A 20194-nucleotide genomic window follows, 5' to 3' on the forward strand; every position below is an offset into this window, starting at 1 on the left:
TGCATCTACAGGGGACAATAACAGTTCATAAAGGATTTAACCTTATTTAAAATAACGTGGACAGATTTGGATTGGAAGCCAAACAATTTTCAGAATGGTAAAGTAATGGGGAGATGTAATTTTACTGATAATTATAATGACTAAAATGGGTGGATCTTTCACAGGCATTACTGTTGTTAATGCTATTTTTTTAAGGAGTACTGCATAAATATTTTTAAAGCTGACTCACTCCTTTATACCATGTGTTTAAGGTGGTTTTATTTTTTTAGAAATTTTACTGTTTGAAACTAGCAGGGATATAAATCATTTGGCTTCCGTCAGGGAATTTGAAATGGAAAGTAAAGTGTCAAGCATGGAATAAATGTGTAAATATTCAGTTCTGGTTCTTCAGAGTTTAAAATACACAGCATGTCACATTAGTAATTTTCAAGCTAGGAGGAAATAAAGGGTTGGTTACATTTGTGTACGAAATCTCTGTAAATTTAGTTAAAATGGAAAAAGAAAGTATGTGTAATCATGTTTTTTGTTTTGCTTTTTTTATTTAGTTCTGTGACTCTTCAATGCAAAGTGGTTCCTTTCATGGGTAAATTCAGCATGAAATAATGCTGTTTAAAACTCAGGTGTTACTTGGTTTGCTCTTTAAAATGGGATTGCTACCATGAGCAAGTAACACTTGAAAGTGTTCAATTTTACTTTTGATACTCTGGCTAAAAAAAGACATTTTCAAGTTTTGCTTGCTGACTGGAACACCAGTAAGTGGCTAACTTCAGAGACTCCTATGCTTACTTGATGAGCAGAACAATGGGAGGAGGGTGAGTGAGGCAGAAGACATCTCCAGTGCAGCACAGACAGGCAAAGGCACAGCCTGTGTGTGGCAGAAAGGTGAGACAAGCTGTGTGCATTGGTTTTTGCTTCCATAATCTTTAGCTGCTGTGCAGTCTGTAATGTGGCGGAGGGTCAGGTGCACAGTGAGAGGTGTAGGAGATAAACAGGTTGTCAGCCCAGATCCTGGGCTGGTCTCTGGTTGTGCCATGTTGGCTTTCAGCCTTTTTTTTTTTCTGCTGAGGAACTTCTCCATCAGGTAAGAGAATGTGTCTAGATAGTGGAGGCAGAGGACTGCATGCAGCAAATTGCTGCTTGAGCGCCCCATGTCAAGATTGCTCATGTTTAAGCAAATACAACAGCTCTGTTGTTTTGCTCTTTTTACATGTTCACACCTGAGTTTTTGTAGTGGCCATAAAAAAACTTGCCTTAGGGGTGAGATCCCTGCAGTTGATGGACAAAGAATGTATTTTTCCCTTCTTGCCCCTTCATTGTCCTGTTGTCTGTGCAGGACTGGAATGCTGTACTCCAGGAATTCTCAATTTTTGCCAGTGCTTTGCTTTCCAAGCAGCTGCTCATCCCATTCAGAAATTCCACTCTTGTGAAGTGGGAGGGAAATCCTGGAGAAGGGATAGTTTGAACACTGCTTGCTTTGTTTATTGCTCCCTTTAGGAGGAAAAATGCAGCCTTACCTAGTCCAGGGCCCCAAGCCTGTAATTGCAGTGCATTTGTGACTCCTGTGCTCTGCAGGCCAGTGTACCTAAGTGTTGCTATTCCATCTGATAAAGAGGGTACTCAAACTTCTGTACAGAATGAAGTGAACCAGTGTGTTAATTACGGTGTAGACCCTTTATTAGTTCAACTTTTATACAAAGTGTACTTCAAAGTGATACAAAGTATTATCATTTATTATACACACTAGAGATTGAGATCTTTTAAGCGCTGGTTTATCCTTGTGCATATAAAGGTAGAAAATGTAGATAGACTGGCAGCGACCCATGATGCTGGAAGACAGTTCAGTGTTTACTCAGTTAATAGAAAGTTGCATAGAATTGTAGGTCTTTATAAAGGCATCTTCTATGTGGTAAAATCTCCCTGACCAATGTACTCCATCTGACAACAGTACAGGAGAAAGGCAAGGCTAGTACTGCTCTGTGTCAATACTACCCAGCACTTCTAAGGAAAGTGGCTGTAGAGAAGCACCATGCCAGAAACATCCAAGAGGACAGCACATGGAAAATTTCATTTGCAAGGCTGCCAATTTCTATAAATTGTAGGAACTGTTTGCAGCTGGGGTCTATTAATATATTATTTCATACAAACACCTAAGAACATTTCAGATAAAGCCACTTTTGGCCAGTCAAAATACATCACTATAGCAAGTATTTTGCTTGACTGTGCATTCCTTTCCCTTCTATGCTGACAAGAAACTGTTGTAATATGCAAGTTCCACATACCTTAACCACTTGCTTTCTCTGAGTTTGTTTCTGAATCTCCCAGGCTTGGTACTGTGACACTGTGTACCCACCTAAGTGTGGATAAAGACTTAATCTCCTTTTAATTCTAATGCCATGTTAACTCCCTGCCATACGCTGGCAGCTCACACTGGTAAGCTGGCTGGTGGTACAAGCTGGTGCAGCCACATCTCTGCTTTTGGGCTGAGGGAACAGTCACACCACACTTGTTCTCTCTCTTTGCTCTTCCTCTTAGAGCTGCAAAGAGCCAGAGGCAGCAACTCAAAATACAACAATTTGCAAAGTTACTGGTCCACTTGGAGTAGCAGTTCCACTTGGGAGGAAATTGAACTGATTAAAGTGTGATTTAGTATGAGAATAGTAATACCAGTAATTCCATGCTGGAGTCCTCCTGTAATGCACTTTTAGCAGTGTCTCATATAATGCAAAAGTATGATCATGACTAGGGAAGTAGCATTTCCAAGTGAATGTCTTTAACTTCTGTCAAGTCTAGTACAATATTTGGAGTCTTAGTTTTTGTGAACTGGACTAACAGACTATTTGAAAGAAAGAAAAAAATCCCTTGCTGCTGCCAACTGCTATTAAGAGCTGCATAATACATGAGACTGGAAAAGCAAGAAGTAGATAAAATATTAACATAACGGGCTATTTAATGTCAGTCTAGTCAGTTGTAAGACAGGTCAAGTGATGATGATACTCCAGCAATGCCACCCTGTTCATTAGCAGAGGAAAATCTGAAAGTGCAGAACTGTTATCAACCCAGAGTAATGGCATAAAGCTTAAAGTCACCAGAGTCACTGATGCCATTAGCTACTCTGTGCCTATTTAAAACATCTCTGAAAGTGCTTTTTCTGCTAAAGGAAACCCAAGCTGACAGCCCATTCCAGCAGCCAGTTGCCAAAGTGTTGCCACATTTCCACACTGCAAGTTCAGACTGTCAGAGCTTGATTGCACAGCAGAAAATCCTTCCTTATCATCTAGGACATGCTTTCTCATGCAGTTTCATGTCCATCACTCAGGGAAAAGACAGAAGACCAAATGCTAAGTAAACATGAAATAAACCCTATTTCCCATACTAGGAGAAATTTAGTCATAAATGTGTGTGTGAAGTTTCTAGAGCAAACAAATGCAGAGATCCCATTATGGGGAACACATAGAGTTAATAACTTGCTTTCTTCTGTGGTCAGAACAGAAAAGATTGGGTTACTGCCCTCTGACTGAGGAAAGATGATCTAGTTTCACTGAGTTCTAAAGGATTTTGAAGTAATTTTCTTTACATTAGGCAAAGCAGATAAAGTCACATCACAACCACAGTTACAGTACACAGAAAAGTACTAACTGAATCTAATAGCATGAAATCTGGTGTTGCCAAAAAGCTTGAAAATTAGCGTGAATGCTGCAATAATGTCACGCAAAGCACAGACACTCACAGCTTGCTTGTTTAGAACACGAGAGTACACACAACAGCATTCTTACTTTCTACCTATTGCTTTAATACACACACTGATGTAAGTGAACTGACCACTGAACATTTAGTGTAAATGAAGGTCTTCCCAAATTACAGCTACTGGTTTACTGTTTTAGATTATTAAATACGGCTGCTTAAGAGATGTGCTATGGCACGAATTGGTGTCCCAAATACTCTCAATTACTTTGAATGTGGGGCTTTTCCCCTGAAAACACTCTGCTCTTATAGAACAGCTATTTATATCATTTTAAAATACACAAAACCAGTTTTTAAATACGTAAGACCTGAATATGTGCACATCTGCCTCAGTGGTACTAAAGAAACAGCAAGTTAGAAGGATTTATTAATGCCTGAAATTCAGGCAGCTCTGACCACAAATCTTCATAATGTAGACTATGTGCAAAAGAAGATTGCTGCCTCTCTCTTTGGTTATGCTATTAGCTATAAAAGCATTGCTCTGAGTGACAGCAAGGCATGCACCGTAACGCAGTTGCTTTCTAAACTATAAAATGAACATATTCTGGTTGTTGAACTTGCACACATTTTCCTTAGCCTTCAAAACTGAACACATTCAGTAAACAGAAGGCCAGATATCTTTATAGTTAGTCCACTGATTAGCTGAGAATATGGCTTAGTTATACCACTGAAAACAACATGAATGGGCTGTGTAAAAAGTTTGGAGAAAGTCTTTGAACAGATTTCTCATGCAGTGCTTACAGATAAATGCCTCCTTGATTTGCTGGTCTGTTAAAAAAATCCTATTGCTAACTTTGAATCATAGAATCAAGGGTGGAAAAGACCAAGTTCAACTGTCAACCCAGAACTAGCCCTACAACCCCTAAACCACTAAACCATTGCCCAGCCCCAGATCCTGACATGTCATCAACACCTCCAGCGATGATGACTCCACCAGCTCCTTGGGCACCTTATTCCAATGCTTGACCTCCCTAACAGTGAATTTTTTTTTTCTAACATCTAATCTGAATCTCCCCTGTCTGAGCTTAAGGCCATTTCCTCTTGTCCTCTCACTGGAGACACAGTAGTAGAGACCAGCCCCCACCTGCCTACACCCTCATTTTAGGGAGCTGTAGAGAGTGAAGTGGTCCTCCCTGAGCACCCTCTTCTTTAGACCAAACAAACTCAGCTCTTTCAGCTGCTCCTCACAAGTCAAACTTTCTAGACCTCTCATGAGCATTGTTGCCCTTTGCTGGACAGCTGAAATGCTGCCCTTCAGCATTTCAATTTCCCTTTTAAACTGAGAGGCCAAAACTGGACACAGCACTCGAGGTGTGGCCTCACCAGTGCCAAATGCAGAGGGACAGTCACTGACACACTATTTCTGATACTGGCCAGGATGCCATTGGCCTTCTTGGCCACCTGAGCACACACTGGCTATATTAAGCCGGCTGTCAACCAGCACACCCAAATCCCTTTCTGCTGAACAAATCTCAAGTCACTCTGCCCTCAGCCTGTAGCACTGCATGGGGCTGCTGCAACCCAAGTGCAGGACCCAGCAACTTTGCCTCACTGAACCTTATGCAGTTGTCCTTGGCACACTGATCAAGTCTGTCCAGGTCTGTCTGCACAGCCTTCTGACCCTTGAGCAGATCAACACTCCATCCAATTTGGTGCTGTCTGCAAATTTACTCAGGATGCACTTAATCCCCACATTCAGATCCTTAATAATGGTGTTAAACAGGACTGGCCCAAATACTGAGTCCTGGCGAACACACTAGTGACCAGCTGCCAACTGGACTTAGCTCCATTCCCTACCACTCTCTGGGCCTGACAACCAGCCAACTTTTTATCCATTGGAGAGTCTGCCCATCCAAGCCCCATGCAGCCAGTTTTTCTAGGAGGATGCTGTGGAAGATGGTGTGAAATGCTTTACTCAAGTCAAGACAGACAACATCACCAGCCTTTCCCTCATCTTCTCAGCAGACCACTTAGTCATAGGAGATCAGAATAGTCAAACAGGACCTGCCTTTCTTAAATCTATGTTGTCTTCAAGGGGCTTCATCCCTTAGTTGTCCTGCACATGCCATGTAATGGCACTCAGGATGATCTCTTCCAGAACTTTGCCCAGAGCTGAGGTCAGGCTGACAGGCTTGCAGTTCCCCAGATCATCCTTCCAACCATTCTTGTAGATGGGATCTACTTATCTCCTGTCAGCTGGAACTTCTCCAGTTAAGCAGGACTGTGATATATGATTTAAAGTGTTTTGGCAAAAAATTATTTTGCCAGTTCCCTCATTACTCTGGGGTGGATGCCATCAGGACCCATAGAGCTGTGAGTGTCTAACTGACATAGCAGGTCACTAACGATCTTGTCCTGGACTATGGGGGCTTCACTCATCTGCCCATCAACAACTTCCGTCTCGGGGAGCTGGGTATCCTGAGGACAACTGATCCTGATATTGAAGACTGAGGCAAAGAATGCATTAAGTACCTCTGACTTTTCTTCAACCTTTGTCACTACACCACCCTCTGGTTTCAACTAATGACAGAGACACTCCTTGACCCTCCTTTTGCTGTCAACATATTTATAGACACTTTTTATGTTGTTTTTAACTGTAGGGGCCAAAGCAAGTTCTTATTGGGTTTTATCCCTTTTAATCTTCTTCCTACATGACCTTGTGACAGCCTTACAGTCCTCTGAGAGTCCTTCCAGAGGTGAAACATTCTCTTTTTTCCCCTTAAGTTCCAGCCTAAGTTCTCTGTTTAACATCCCAGCCTTTTTCCCTGACAACTTGTCTTTCTACACATAGGGACAGTCTGTTCCTGAATATTTAGCAATTCCTTTTTAAAACACATCTAGCCTTCCTGGACTCCTTTGCCCTTCAGGACTGACTTGATCAATCAATGTCCTAAGCAGGCCTGTCTCACCAAAATGTCTGCTCACCAAAGTCCAAAGCAGAAATTCTGCTGGCGCCCCTCCTTACTTCAGCCAGTATAGAAAACCCTAACAGTTTGTGGTCATTCTGCCCAAGATGGCCACTGACCATCACATCACCCACCAGTCTTTCTTTGCCCATAAACAACAGTGTCCCTCCTCTGTTAGGCTCATTTGCCAGTTGTGTTAGTTAGAAAGCTGTCTTCCACACATTCCCATAACCCCCTAGGCAGCTTCCTCTCTGTTGTATTTCCAGCAGACATCTGGCAAGTTTAAGTCACCCATGAGTACAAAGGCTGGTGACTGTGACACCTCTGCCAGCTGCTTGTAGAACATCATCAGCCTGTTCCTGGCTGGGTGGTCTCTAAGAGACTCCCACCATGACATCTACCCTGTTGACCTTCCCTGTGATCCTCGCCCGGAGACACTCAACCGTGTCATCTCCATCATCAATTTCAATACAATCAAAACACTCCCTATTGTACAGTGCTATCCAACCACTCCTGCTTCGCCTTTCTCTTCTGAAGAGCTCATACACAGCCATTGCAGCACTCCCATGATGAGTCATCCCACCATGTTTCTGTGATGGTGACAACATCAACACCTTCTTGCTGAACAACGGCTTCCAGCCCCTCCTGCTTGCTGCCCACGCTGTGTGTTGGTGTAGATGCACTTTTTAGCCGGCCCAACAGTTTTGCCCATATAACAGACCTGCCACCCTAGGTTCATCTCTAGTGATCCTCCACTTTCTCAGGTGCATTTGACTGATACATTTGCCTCAGGGGAGGTAGAGAATGGCTCTACCAGTCAATCTCAGATGCTCTAACGTCCCTTAACCCTTCCACCTCCCCTCTGAGTTGAACTGCTAAGCAGAGCAGATCACTGACCTACTCACACTCACACAGGTGTTCTGTTACCCTCTGATGCCAGTGCCAGGCTCTGGCACTCCCTGCAGCCTGCTTGAGCATTAACACAGATGTCTGAAGCACAAGTGACTGTGCAAATATTAATCTCTTGTGCATATCAAGTAGTCTTAAACCTGCCACAAGAAAACTATGGATACTCTAGGTATTTATATATACTTTAAAGACATTGAGTACCAAATGGACTGGTCTTATGTTTAAAAGATCCTGTAGAAATACCTGATACTTTCACATATAAAAGCTTCAAAATTTTAAATAAGAAGCAGATCCATTCCCACAAACTCAAAGTTATTCACACATCTCTTTAAAGGGTTTTAGACTATTCTACTATCTTGGGCTTTAGTCTCTTAAGTGTGTATCAGCCTGGGAAATGAGAAGAATCTCTAAAGCAAGAGTCAACGTCACCTCTGTTACACAGCAGAAAAATTACAATTTAAAGTGCTTGCTTTCCACCTTTGAAATAAGACCTTCTACAGACTACAAACAAACAAAATCTCATTAATTTCTATTACTGACTTACTAATTCTACTATTCACTTTTCTCCAAATTAAATACATCCTAAATGGACACATTTGCTTTTTTCTTTGAAACAGAGATACTTAAATGTTTTTTTCTTCCTGATCCATAATAGTCTGTATCTTTGACTTTAAAAAGCTATAGCTTTCAGTCTTGAAAGATTCCTGTAAGTGATGCAGTAAAGAGAGAATAAATCAAGTCTCCTTCACCATTTTATAAAAACATTAGCTAAAAGTATGTCTTCCAATTACTGGTTTTAATGACCAGTATTCCCTCAGAAAAAAAATCTGTTTGTTTTTATGGCCCCAAAGGAAATATAGTTGTAATTCAGACTTTAAAAGAAAATCAGTAAATTGGAAATTATATTAAGTTTACCAATCATTCAAAGGATGTAGTTTGCCAGAAGCCAGTATTTGAAGAAAATGCTTTTTGAGCTTAGTACTATTTAGATAACTGTAACTTCACTAGGTTTTCTTTTTACACTCTCTAGTCGTGTCAAAGGACGGAAATTTGACTTCCTGCTTCCCTCTGTAGTAGTTAATCTACAGTCCTTCTGCAGCCCCTTCAGCAGCTCCATTAGCTCCCGTTTTTCCAGCTCTGCTTGCTCCAGCTCTTGACGGTGCTGTCTCTCCGCAGCCATCAGAGACCGTACATCTGACATCATTCGTGACATCTGACTCTGAAATAGCAAATACAAATTTACTGCAAGAAACAAACCCTCCCCTAATGATGGTGCAATGAAGTTGAACTGGCCATGCATGTAGGGCGATGGAGTCTTAGGAATAAAAAACACTGAAATAATTTTTTATAGTGCAACAAATGTAAACAATTTGAGACACAATCCAGCATTCAACTTCTGAGATGGTCTTGTTCTAAAGATTCCTGTATGTTTTTCAAAAATATTTTGTTTTCTTATTTTGTTTCTTACTAAGTATGATAAGAAACAGCCAATTTACCCACTTGCTGCTTTTATTTTCTATTTCAAGAATCCAAACAAAACATGGTTGTGGTTTTGTTCAGATACATTCTTTGAGGATTTAAAATTAAATCCAGTAAAAATAAAAATGTAAACTATAAAAAAACTTTATAAAGCTTTCAAAAACTATTGCTTTAAAAATCATTGTTCTGTGATATAATAAAAACAGGACGAATAAAAGGATAAGACAGCCTTGCTTGTTACTTGATGAAGTTTACTGTGAACCTTTTCAACCTTCTGATCACAGTGCAAATACCACTGTTGGCAGTAAGGCTCTGTGTCAGCTCTGGACTAAGCCACTTTGGATAGCAATTAAAAATTGAGCTGGATGTTTAATTACATCCAGTTTGTGATGTCTACCCTACATTTAGACACTGAAATCAGTTTCAGATTGATCTGTTGACAATGTTACGCACACAGAGAACACGGATGGAGTACCCAGGTGAACTCCAGTGAACCTGAAGCAGATAAACCACAGGAATACGACATCCAGCCTGCTTCTCCACAGAACTAACCTGGCAAAGCTTTGATGGTTTTGCTTCCCATACTTAACGCCATTTTCCTCTGTATGAGACTTGATTTACAAAATAAGAAACTGCTACTGGGAAAAGCAAAAATCTAGACTGTTAAGAGAGAGAAAAAAAAAAAAAAAGGATTGTATTTACCTTTAGTTCTTCAATTTCATTTTGCAGAATACTCTCTTTTTGGACCATATGCCTTCTCTGTGAATCTAACCTTGACTCCATCTCATGTTTTGCCTGCTCCACTCTGCAGATCATTTCTGACCTAAAAAGTTTATTTCTCCTTGTTAAGTCTTGTAAGCAGAGAAAATAATGATCTTCAAAATCCAGAAAGCTTTCTTGCAGCCAGACTGAACTGATTCCCATCAAGCTCTACAGGATGCCCCTGTAGAGGCATGATTTATTCATTAAAAAAACCCAACAAACTGGCATAAAGAAATGCATTGTGCCCAGGGGCACTAAAGTGCCCATGAGGAGCTGATAGAGGGACAATCATAGCATATTCCTCAAGTAATTCCATGAGCTCAAGAAGGTGTATTTATGACTTCAAGTGATTTTCTGCTGTTTGCCTACAGTATGTGCTTGCTAAGTGTTATGAAATAGAGGCAGCCAAGATAAAAAGTCTGAATCCTATAATACTAAACATGTAGGGAAGTGAGAAAGCATGAGCATGTGGACACGGTAGGCACTTAGAGGCACAGTTTAGTGCTGGGCCTGGCAGTGCTGGATTAACTGCTGGACTCAATGATCTTAAAGCTCTTTTCCAATGTAAATGATTCCATGGTTCAGTGTAATCTTGTTCACTTTTATGGTGGACATAAAATGACAGTATGCAGCAAACTGTTACAGCCTAGTCACTCACACAGCTCCACAGGCAAAACCAGATGGCACTACAATAACCTTCTGAGTTCAGAAACCAGGTAGCAGAATCCTTTGTGTCTCCACACATCTAAACCGTATTTGAGCCTAACCTCACAGCCGTGTTCAAAAACACAACACTTATGAGCTGAAAGATACAAATGGGAAGGGGCATGAAGGGTGAAAAAAAGAAGTCCAACTGGAATATACTGAAAAGGGAAAGCTAGAGAAGCATACATAAGAGGAAAACAAGGATGCTGGTAAGAAGAGTCATTGACTGGCTGTTAATCTACCAGGACTTAAAAAAAATCAAAATTAGACCTTCAGTGGTTGAATCTACCTGTACCTGTCAAAATAATTACCGATTTTTATATTCTAAATCTGTAAAAACATAATCAAAATACAATTATTAAATAATGTGACTTTGTGTCTGTAAGAGGCCAACGGAAAAATTAAATTACCAACTTCAGTTTTCTTAGGGTTTTTGCCATTTTAAATAGTCAAGTTCGCAGTTCTGTTCAACTGCAAGCGATGGTATTTTAAAATTTATAGTAACTTGGGAAAAAAAAAACCCCAACAACAAAAGAATCAAAACAGCAAGAATTTAAAGCCTATGCTGACACAAAATACTGGCCTGCTAGCATCAAGTAATTAATGGACCATTTAACACATACCAGAATCCAGTGCTAGGATTTCAAAGTGCTTCATGCAGTGACTTTAAGCCCAGCCCAACACAGACAGGAGAGAAACAGAAGGTTTGTACCGAAGCAGCTCCAGCTCGGTTCTTAGCTCTGCCACACAGTTGTGCTGCGTGTCCTCCGCGCTGAGGATGGTGTAGCCACAGCCATTGGGGCACTCCCGGCTCCGGTACTCGCACACCGCCAGGTGCCCGTCCAGGTTACGCCGCTCAATCTGCACCGTACAGCCTGGGCAAGGGAGAGCAAGGCAAGACAGCCACTTACAACAAACGCATTTTGAATATTTCCAAACAAAAACACTCAAGAAAGGAAGCTGAGAAAAGTGATTTCTTTAGGATACGAAATATGACGGTTACACATACATAGCTACCAATACAATGCTGTTAAAAGGTCTTATTAAGGTACATATCCATTAACTGAAAATACTGAAAGGTTGGAAGGAGGTATTTTTTGTAAGGTCTTCTACTGCTGGTCTGGCATTAAATCAACTTCAGTAACGACAATCCTGATGCCAAGCTAAGACACTAGCAGCTTGCCTGTGCTACCATCATAGATTGCAATGACTGGAATAGATAAACACACAAGTGTAAAAAAATATTACGGTATCAAACTTAGGGAAAAGTCCAAAGATGTAGTAAAGAGAGATGTGGGTGAGATGGAATGTAAACTTGTTTTCCAGATAATTTGTTTGTCTTGTAAATAATGTACTAGACCATGTAAATAAGTCAGAACATTTATTTATGAACATTTAATAACTCATACAAAGATAGAAATATTTCCACAGAACTTCTAGGATACAAACTTTGCAGTTCTGTAGTGATTAAAGTGGAATGCAAAGAATCAAAAATAAGCACTATATAAATTATTGCTACATTTAACGCTCTAAACTTGAAGTTTGTAGTCTTAACTTATGAAGTCAAACTTAGGAAGTTTGTAGTTTAATCTTTGAGGCTCACTTTGTTGAAATACACACTTGCATTTAATTTGAAGAGAATATCAATTTAAGGAAACTGAATCAGTGGAGTATTAAAACTTCCCAACAAACCATACCAAAATAAGTTCTCTAGAAGCGTCTTATTAATAAATATAATGAGTTTTAATTGAGGCACTCGAAATACACCCCATGTACTCTTGGGAAAGAGTTAAAGAGATGTAAGAGCCTTCACAACCCAAACACCAGACGCCCAGTGTGGTGTAAAAACACGCATCTGTGAAACACTGTAAGATACATAAATCTGTAAAATATTACAGTTTCTGTAGGAAGTAGAAGAGGTGAATCGAGAATCTGCAGAAGTCACTTACTTCTGAGAGAAATTATAACTTCCAGCAGAGCAATCCTAGTACCTTTATCATCTCATAATTAATTACAATGGCAGACTGAACTATGCCCTTAGCATCATTAATTAGAAATTAACCTTATCTAGGAACATACAGCATTTCAAATGAAACCAACTAGGAAATTTTAACAGTTTGTTCCTTTTTAGAGGCATGTTTCTTTCTCAGGAGCTGTAGCCTTGTTTTAAATAAAAATCTCAACATGAACAACTCTAACAAGAATTTAGCTTAGAATCATTCTTATTTCCAAGATACATTCTTGTTAAAACCATGTCACAGAGTTGGCAGCTGCACATGCACCAGGAAACTAGGTGTTTTATAAATAAATTATGACCTCTAAGTCTTCTACAGTGGCTACTGCATTCAAACATCAGATCATGCTGTCAGTATTGGAAAACAAACTCATAACTTGATAGAAAGCAAAACTAATGCAGTACTACATTTTCATACATTTGAAGCTCACCATACTCATTTTGGTTACTTTTTGGGTAAGAAACAGTTGCTAATTATAAGGACTGCCATAAACTGGCACTGTATTTTGTTCAAAAACTCTGCTGCAAAGAGCAGATCATGCCAATGGTCGACTTTGAATTTCTGTCAGAAAATAAAGGCCATTATTCCAGTTCTGTTGATGGGAAGATGGCAAACATGTTTTTTAAATATAAAGGATTCAGCTTCTTTGAATGTTACTCACCAGCATTGGAGCAAGGTATCTGACTGTACTCACACCCCCTTTCATGCCTGTCTATAGATTCCAGAGAGCAAACCATTTCACAGCCATACTCTCTGTTTCTGCAATGTAGCTGAAGACGGTTTAAATCATTTTTCATGTATCTACAACCAAAGAAAAGAATTTGTTCTTAAATCTGGGAACATTATTGAAAAATTTGTATTTTCAACTTTTGGGAAAAGAAAGCAAGATTCTAATCTCCATTAGGAAAAAAACGTAACTAGCTTAATTTATTTATTTTTTTTAAGAATTCAAGTGATCATATCAGAAAAAAACAGTTTGAAAGAAACAATGTTAATGGAAAATTCAGTCTCCAAATTTAAATATGCAAATTAAATATTTAGTTTTTAATACTTTTTAATTGTGTCCTTTCATTGGCTCAGCAGATATTATCAATAACAAACACCAGGGCTACTCATTTGCCATTTAAGTTCTGTGTTTCTAAACATGCCAGACTAAAGGACTACAGTGAGTGCAGACAAAACAATCTAAAAATTAAATTCTAGTGCTCTGTCTACACTGTAGTTAACTTCCAGATAGTAAAATGTCATGAATGAAAAATTATGTTGTGAGTACTAACCAAGTTAAATTTACTGTAGCTGGAGATTTTAAATACATAACTGTTAATCTGAGCAAGATTAGATAATACAGGTGTTAAATAACAAGCAGTATCTACTGTCGAAACTCTCTTGTTCTGACACTACCAGGAATTAACAGTTTAAAAATAGAATAGTTTGCTTGGGAAGGACCAACAACAATCATCTGGTCCAACTGTCTGACTAGTTATAGAAGGCACTAGTGAAAACAGCCTGCTTTACATGACAAGGTGGTTCACAAAAGATATTTCTACGTCTAAAGATCTTCTTCAATAAGGACTTGAAGGTCAAAAATTCGGTTCATATCTCCAGGAATTGTTAATGACAAACCCCACTATAGCATCTAGCTAAGACTGAAAAGAAAAGTAAGATAGTGTATGTAGTGACTGTTATCAAGAGTTGCTTTGATTGCTTTCTCTAAAATAAAGTATGGAAAAGTTTTGATGCCATAAAGGACATTCAGAATAATATCCAGACAGGTATCTAGAATCAGCATTCAAGATATAAAAAGGTGGAGAACAAGCCAAGTGTTCTTTCAGTTTTGAAATCCTAGCACCCTAAAAGTTAGTTATAATAAATAGAAAATGCTAATGCTTTCATGCAAGTAGTTGGTGTCTACGACGGGCACACTGGATAAAGACAGCCTGCGCGGCAGTACTGACAGATGAAGCTGTGCAAGCAAAACTGAGAAATCCTAAATTAATGTAATTTCAACACACAGCAAGATTATTGGATACCTGTACAGAGGTCGTAGCAAAGACACATCAATCACTTGTCTGTCTTCAGGGCAGTTACTGTGATGAACAAGCCACCCATGGATACAGGCAGTGCAGAAAGCGTGTTCGCAAGGAGCCTGCAGTGGATCTTCCAACACATCTCGGCAGATGGAGCACAACAGTCCTTCATTAACATAGCCCACGAAGCGTTCAATATCATAACCCATGCTCTCCACACCGTCAACCTATTCAAAAACCCCAAACACACAGAAATAAAGCAATTTTTGTGCTGAATCTGTATGGGCAGATCCACAAAGAGGCCTGAAAGCAATCCGAAAAGCATGGAGACCTTATTGAGAATAAAGAAGTGAATGTGTGCATGTAAACAAACATACACTTTAGAGACTTTCAGATTTAAGTGGGAATTTGAGAATTGTGCTGCTGGATGTCAAAATCATAATTTTCCATCAAGATATTCTGACTTTGGCACAGTTGAGCTGCCCTTCTTCTGAGTGCTGTTACTGAACATAATTGTAGCAGCCACCTTGAAGCATACAGTTGCTATTTATTTGAATTCTATCTGAAGCAGAAACATCACAGAAGTTCAAATGAAAGTTTTTGCTTTCCATTTTAATATCATTTGCTTTCCAATTTTAATACCTTTCATGTAATGCCTAACAAACTTACAAAACAGTATTCTTACTAACAACAGCTGTGGCACTTTCAGCTAACAGATCCTGGATTTATGAACTGCACATCACTTAAGATGTTGCTTTCATACTGAAAGAAAGATTCTCTACTCACTGTAGACCTCTGTTTCAGATGGAACAGCATGAAATCTCCACATGCCTAAAGACATACTTAATATTCAGGAAGTTAAAGAAGTCAAAACTGCAGCTAACCCTGAAATCATGAAGAGCCACTGTCTTTTCCTACATGATCTATTTTATAAAACTGAGGAGCTTCTGAATGGATTTGAAAGCTTTGCGAAGAAGAACTAGTGGGCAACCTCCATATAAATCCTATCACGAAAAACCTTGAGGAATTTGGTAAGAGTCCACAGAACTCGCTCAAGAGTAAGTTTTAGGCTCCACATTGCTCCTTGACATATAAAGTTACTTTTGTAAGCCCACTGAGACTCGAGAAAGAGGTTTTCATTAGTTGTGAGGTTTTTAAAATAAAATAGAAAAGGAAGATACCTTACCTTTGTAGATTTTACTACATATATATGTAGTTTGCCCCAAATACTTCAGAAAGTTTTCTGATCAGTAAGGCATGTAATACTTCCTTCAGTTTCTCTTCACTGCTTTGTTATGCCTATGAGAAAAATTTGATAGAGTAAGGCTCAGTAGTGTTTCCTACGTTACTGAGTGCTATGTCTAACAAGCCAGCTACTAAACAGATGCTGTCCTAACAGCCCATTAAAACCAAGTTTTCAAAGCAAGCCACTGAAAATCTACAATTCAACAAAGAAAAACTGACTAGATTAGGGTGAAAAAATCATCAGTCTCTCTTTCAATTACTACTGATGCAGATATTTATTACAAAACTGAACACCCTGCTGATGATCATTTTTGAAGACAGTTTTGTTTGTAAGACTGAAGACAACAGAATTTAGTATTGTTGAAAAGCAGCAACTGAAATCTGGTAAAATCATATTCCTCAAAAAGATGGAAGTTTCTTATCCAGTCATGACAGGCAGTTCATTTTTACAAGAAAACTATTACAGTCAAGTTTGTTGTATTGGCAAATATCATTACTGTGTTATGTAGCGTAACTAAGGTTGCTCACTTAAAACATAAAAGATGTCATTACTTAAATGCCTTAACTTATGCTAGAGGAGGTAAACTGCATATATAGATTTGATAATATGAACTGTAAGCCTAACACTTTGCTTTGGTTTGGTGGATCCCAGAGTATTCTGCTTTGAGAAAACTTTCAAGGAGAGATAAGAGAGCAAAACTAAGTACTTTTACTTTCCTAGAGTTTCTGTTCTACTGGAACTTTGGATGCTGTGAGCTACATTTTGCACAAACACTGCTAGTCCCTTAGAACCAAGTCTTCAAGACACTCTTCGGCATATTCTAGCAAGTTTGAAGACTAACAGAATGCAGGAAAGAGTGGAGTATTTTTATCAAATGGAGAACAAAAGCTTTATTTGTTCTTAACAGAGAAATGAAGTGCACCAGCACCAACAAAATACATGTATTATATACATATGCCTCTATATACAAATATGTATGGATGTATAAAGCCTCAGCCAAACTGGAATTCAAATGAATAGTGGAAGGGAACTTTGAGGCAAAAAATACAATCAAAGGGGATTCTTCAGCACATTTTCGAGACTCATGTTGGAGCAGCACAACACAGTGCTGGAACCCTTGTGGCCATGGATCTGGGACCTATGACAACAGCTGTTACTGAAGTCCCAGAATTTTTCCAGTAGGAGTTTCCCGACCTGAAGAACCAGAGACTTTGTCAACACAGAAGTTATCAACTTCAAGAGATGCACCTTAGTCAAGAGATAAGCAGAGGTAGAGCTTCTGATGAATGTCATGCGCTTTAGCAGTACAGTTCACTTTACCCAGTATCTTCACCACAAAAAGAGATAATTTTCAGTTTCTGCTTATCCCCAGAAACTTCTCTCTTCTCCATTTGGCCTCAAAACTTTTTTTCCCCAGTTCTACTACAATTCAGCAACTGCCACACTCCTTTTTTGAGTATACCTAGAAATTACATTATTTTGTTGGGAGATGTCAGTTGCTTAGTTTAAGCAAGTAACTTCTAAATAGAATAAATCACTTAGAATTATAATTCTGTGTGATTTAATGTTATTTGCTTATATCTACTTGCCTAGCATATGTAGGTTGGGTTGCTGGAAGCCTTAGGCTGAAAGCTGTGGGCTTTTGCCTAGACATGCTTTTGGCTGGAACTGAGTTAATTTCCTTAGCAATTTCCCCAGTAGCTGCTACAGAGCTGTGTTTTGCCTTGAGAATGAAAAGAATGTTGCCAATACACCAATGTTTTAGTTGTTGCTAAGTAATGTTTATCCTAAGTCTAGGACATTATTTTAGTTTCCTATGCTCTACTGGGGAACAGGTGCACAAGTAGCACAAACCAGAAGATAAGGAGCTGATGGTCATCAGCAGAAGCTGCAACTCAAGAACAGTTAATAGCTTGCCTGCATGGACATGGCAAGAGAATCCAATAAGCTGTTAGAAGACCCCAGACCAAAAATCACCGCTGGATTAAAAGGGTTGTGTGAAGAGCACGTAGGGGAGAGTGCATAAATTGTAAGGGTATCGTTGTGCAGGGATTTCTTTGTTTGAAAGACAAAGCACACAAACTATGCCATGCTATTTGCTTTTTATTGTTTCACATGTTTTATTTTTCTCTGCAGTTCTGGACAAGCAAAGATCTCCTCCAGACTTCACAGGTATTGGGCAATTTTTCAACTGTTGTCATCCCATGTTGTTTTCCGGGCAGGCGCACATCCAAAACCAGCCTTGAGCTGTGGACTTTACTTATCTCAAACTTTTGAGATTTGGTGTGGATATGATAACAGGGAGAATGCAGATGGGATGTAGTTTCCAACAATGTCACCGCATAGCTTGCTAAATGTCTGGCACTAATCAAAGCTATTCCACTGTGAAAGTCAGGACCCTGATAAGAAATTAGTGACCTTCATTTTTTCATCTGCCATATCTTCTGACTGTTAAAAAATGCTTCTTTTCCATGTGACAAAACAAAGCATAAGCGTTTAAAAGGGTGGAGTAAACCATGACAGAACTACAGATGTGCATGGCTAAGAAAGCATTTTCAGAAACAGTGGAGGAACAGAGTCCTATGCAGGGCTCAGGGATGAGGTGACACTGAGACATGACATTTCTTCAGCCTTTATTCTCACAAAGACACACTGTGCTTTAGATCCTGCTATACAGAAGCAATATTTTAGTGTGTTTTTTGCCACTCTTACGCTGTAAACCACTTCAAGCCAGCATCAATGCCCAAAGGGGCAGAATCACCCCTTCAGCTGTGACTGTAGAAGTTATTTATCAGGCACTTGATGCATCAGTCACTAACTGACCTGTTTTAAGACTGAACTGGGGAAAAAAAAAATTAACTTTGGCAGTTTTCTTACAGTAGCCTTAGCCTACCTATCCACAAATTAACGTGCTCCCCAGCTCCCTCCACTTTCTCCTTTGAATCAGTGAGAACATTTAATTTGCCCCTTTCCTGAGCTGGCTCGTGCAACTCACCATACAGACGACTACACCTTGATTTGATCTGTTAAGCTAGAATTTCTTTTAGGTAGCTCAGCAAAAGCTTCAGGGACTGTGTAAGTATGGCATGACCTGGGCATATAAGCAGGGATATGAAACTGCAGCCAGGGCAGAAAGGGAAGAAAGACAGACAGCAGCAGTCCATGGTCAAGGATGCCACAGAGCTACTCCTTCACCTCAGCTCCCCAGACTGGTACACTGGGGAGTCTGATGAACATTTGTGTAAGAGAAAAGGAACAGAGGAGGGTAAGAATAGATGAACAGCAACATCACATTACACTGATGTAAACAACTGATTATTTTTCAAAAAAGCTTATATAAAAAATATGAGACAATTTAAGGCCTCTACCAGGAACTACATAGCTACATACTATAGCTATTTTGACAAAGAACATCTTTGTACAACACATGCTGTCCTGCAAAACCTACTCAGAACAGTGCCATCCATCACCCGCCTTGCACAGACCATTGTCCCGAGAACGGCAGTGGAGTTGGTGAAGGATCCGGGCACAAATCCTATGAGGAGCGGCGGAGGGAGCTGGCGTTGTTTAGCCTGGAGAAAAAGCGGCTCAAAGGGGATCCTATCGGTGAAAGGTGACCGTAGCCAAGTGAGAATTGGTCTGTTCTTCCAGGCGACCAGCGACAGAATGAGAGAGCATCGCCTCAAGCTGTGCCGGGGCTTGGGTTTCAGGTTGGACAGCAGGAAGTATTTATTCACAGAAAGGGTGGTCAGCCATTGGAATAGGCTTGACTATCTCAGAGGTCTTTTCCAACCTAATTAATTCTGACACCATCTTCGAGGCTGTGCACGGCCGGGCTCAGCCACCCCGAGCCAAGGTCAGGGTCAGAGGAGCTCTCTCCCCTCGGAGCTGTGGGAGGGGGAATTTTGTACAGGTAACAGGGGAAAGGCCTCTGGATTCGGCCTGGAAAGGCGCTTCAGGGAGGGACAATGATCCTGGTCACAGAGCACAGAGCTGGCCTGGGAATATCTGAAGAAGCTACCCGACACCAAGAAACAGCACCTGCGCGGCCTCAGGCAGCCTTACAGCTGCACACACCCTTCCCGCTCCCTTCCCCACGCGCCAGCGATGCCGCCGCCAGTCCGGCACAGGGCCCTGACAAACGCTGAGCACAAACCCCGCGCAGCGCCGCCCGCCCCGGGCCCATCCCCGCTTGGGCCCCGCTGCCCCTGCCCGGCCCCGCTCGGGCACCGCTGCCCCCGCCCGCCCCTCGCCCCCGGCCCGCTCGGAGCCGTGGCCCCCGCTCACTCACCCCGCCCGCCGCCGCTCGCTGTCGCGCAGCCGAGCCTCCCTTTACGGCCGCTCTCGCTTGACGGCGGCGCGGCAAGCAGCCGCTCCGCCATACTCTGTGTGGCACAGGCCCCG

The 20194-nt window shown here is 40.6% G+C and overlaps 1 protein-coding gene across 2 annotated transcripts; it reads right to left on the reverse strand.

The window, feature by feature from the left end:
* Nucleotides 1-1663: 1663 nt before the first annotated feature.
* Nucleotides 1664-20194, reverse strand: LOC102112846 (RING finger protein 151-like). 2 transcript variants are annotated; one of them, XM_005517019.3, is made up of 7 exons: nucleotides 20082-20194; nucleotides 15731-15843; nucleotides 14548-14771; nucleotides 13179-13318; nucleotides 11215-11377; nucleotides 9738-9858; nucleotides 1664-8775 (listed from the first exon to the last, which is right to left on the reverse strand). In XM_005517019.3, exons 3-7 carry the CDS (start codon nucleotides 14751-14753, stop codon nucleotides 8542-8544), a joined length of 864 nt encoding a protein of 287 aa, XP_005517076.1. In that variant the 5' UTR covers nucleotides 14754-14771; nucleotides 15731-15843; nucleotides 20082-20194; the 3' UTR covers nucleotides 1664-8541. The 2 variants fall into 2 exon arrangements, with proteins under 2 accessions (XP_005517076.1, XP_014111822.1); XM_014256347.2 differs by lacking the exon at nucleotides 20082-20194 and adding an exon at nucleotides 19239-19862.

This window comes from Pseudopodoces humilis, chromosome 1 (assembly GCF_049639895.1).
Source record: "Pseudopodoces humilis isolate 2021_Gansu_Grassland_sample_001 chromosome 1, ASM4963989v1, whole genome shotgun sequence".
NCBI lineage: Eukaryota > Metazoa > Chordata > Aves > Passeriformes > Paridae > Pseudopodoces > Pseudopodoces humilis.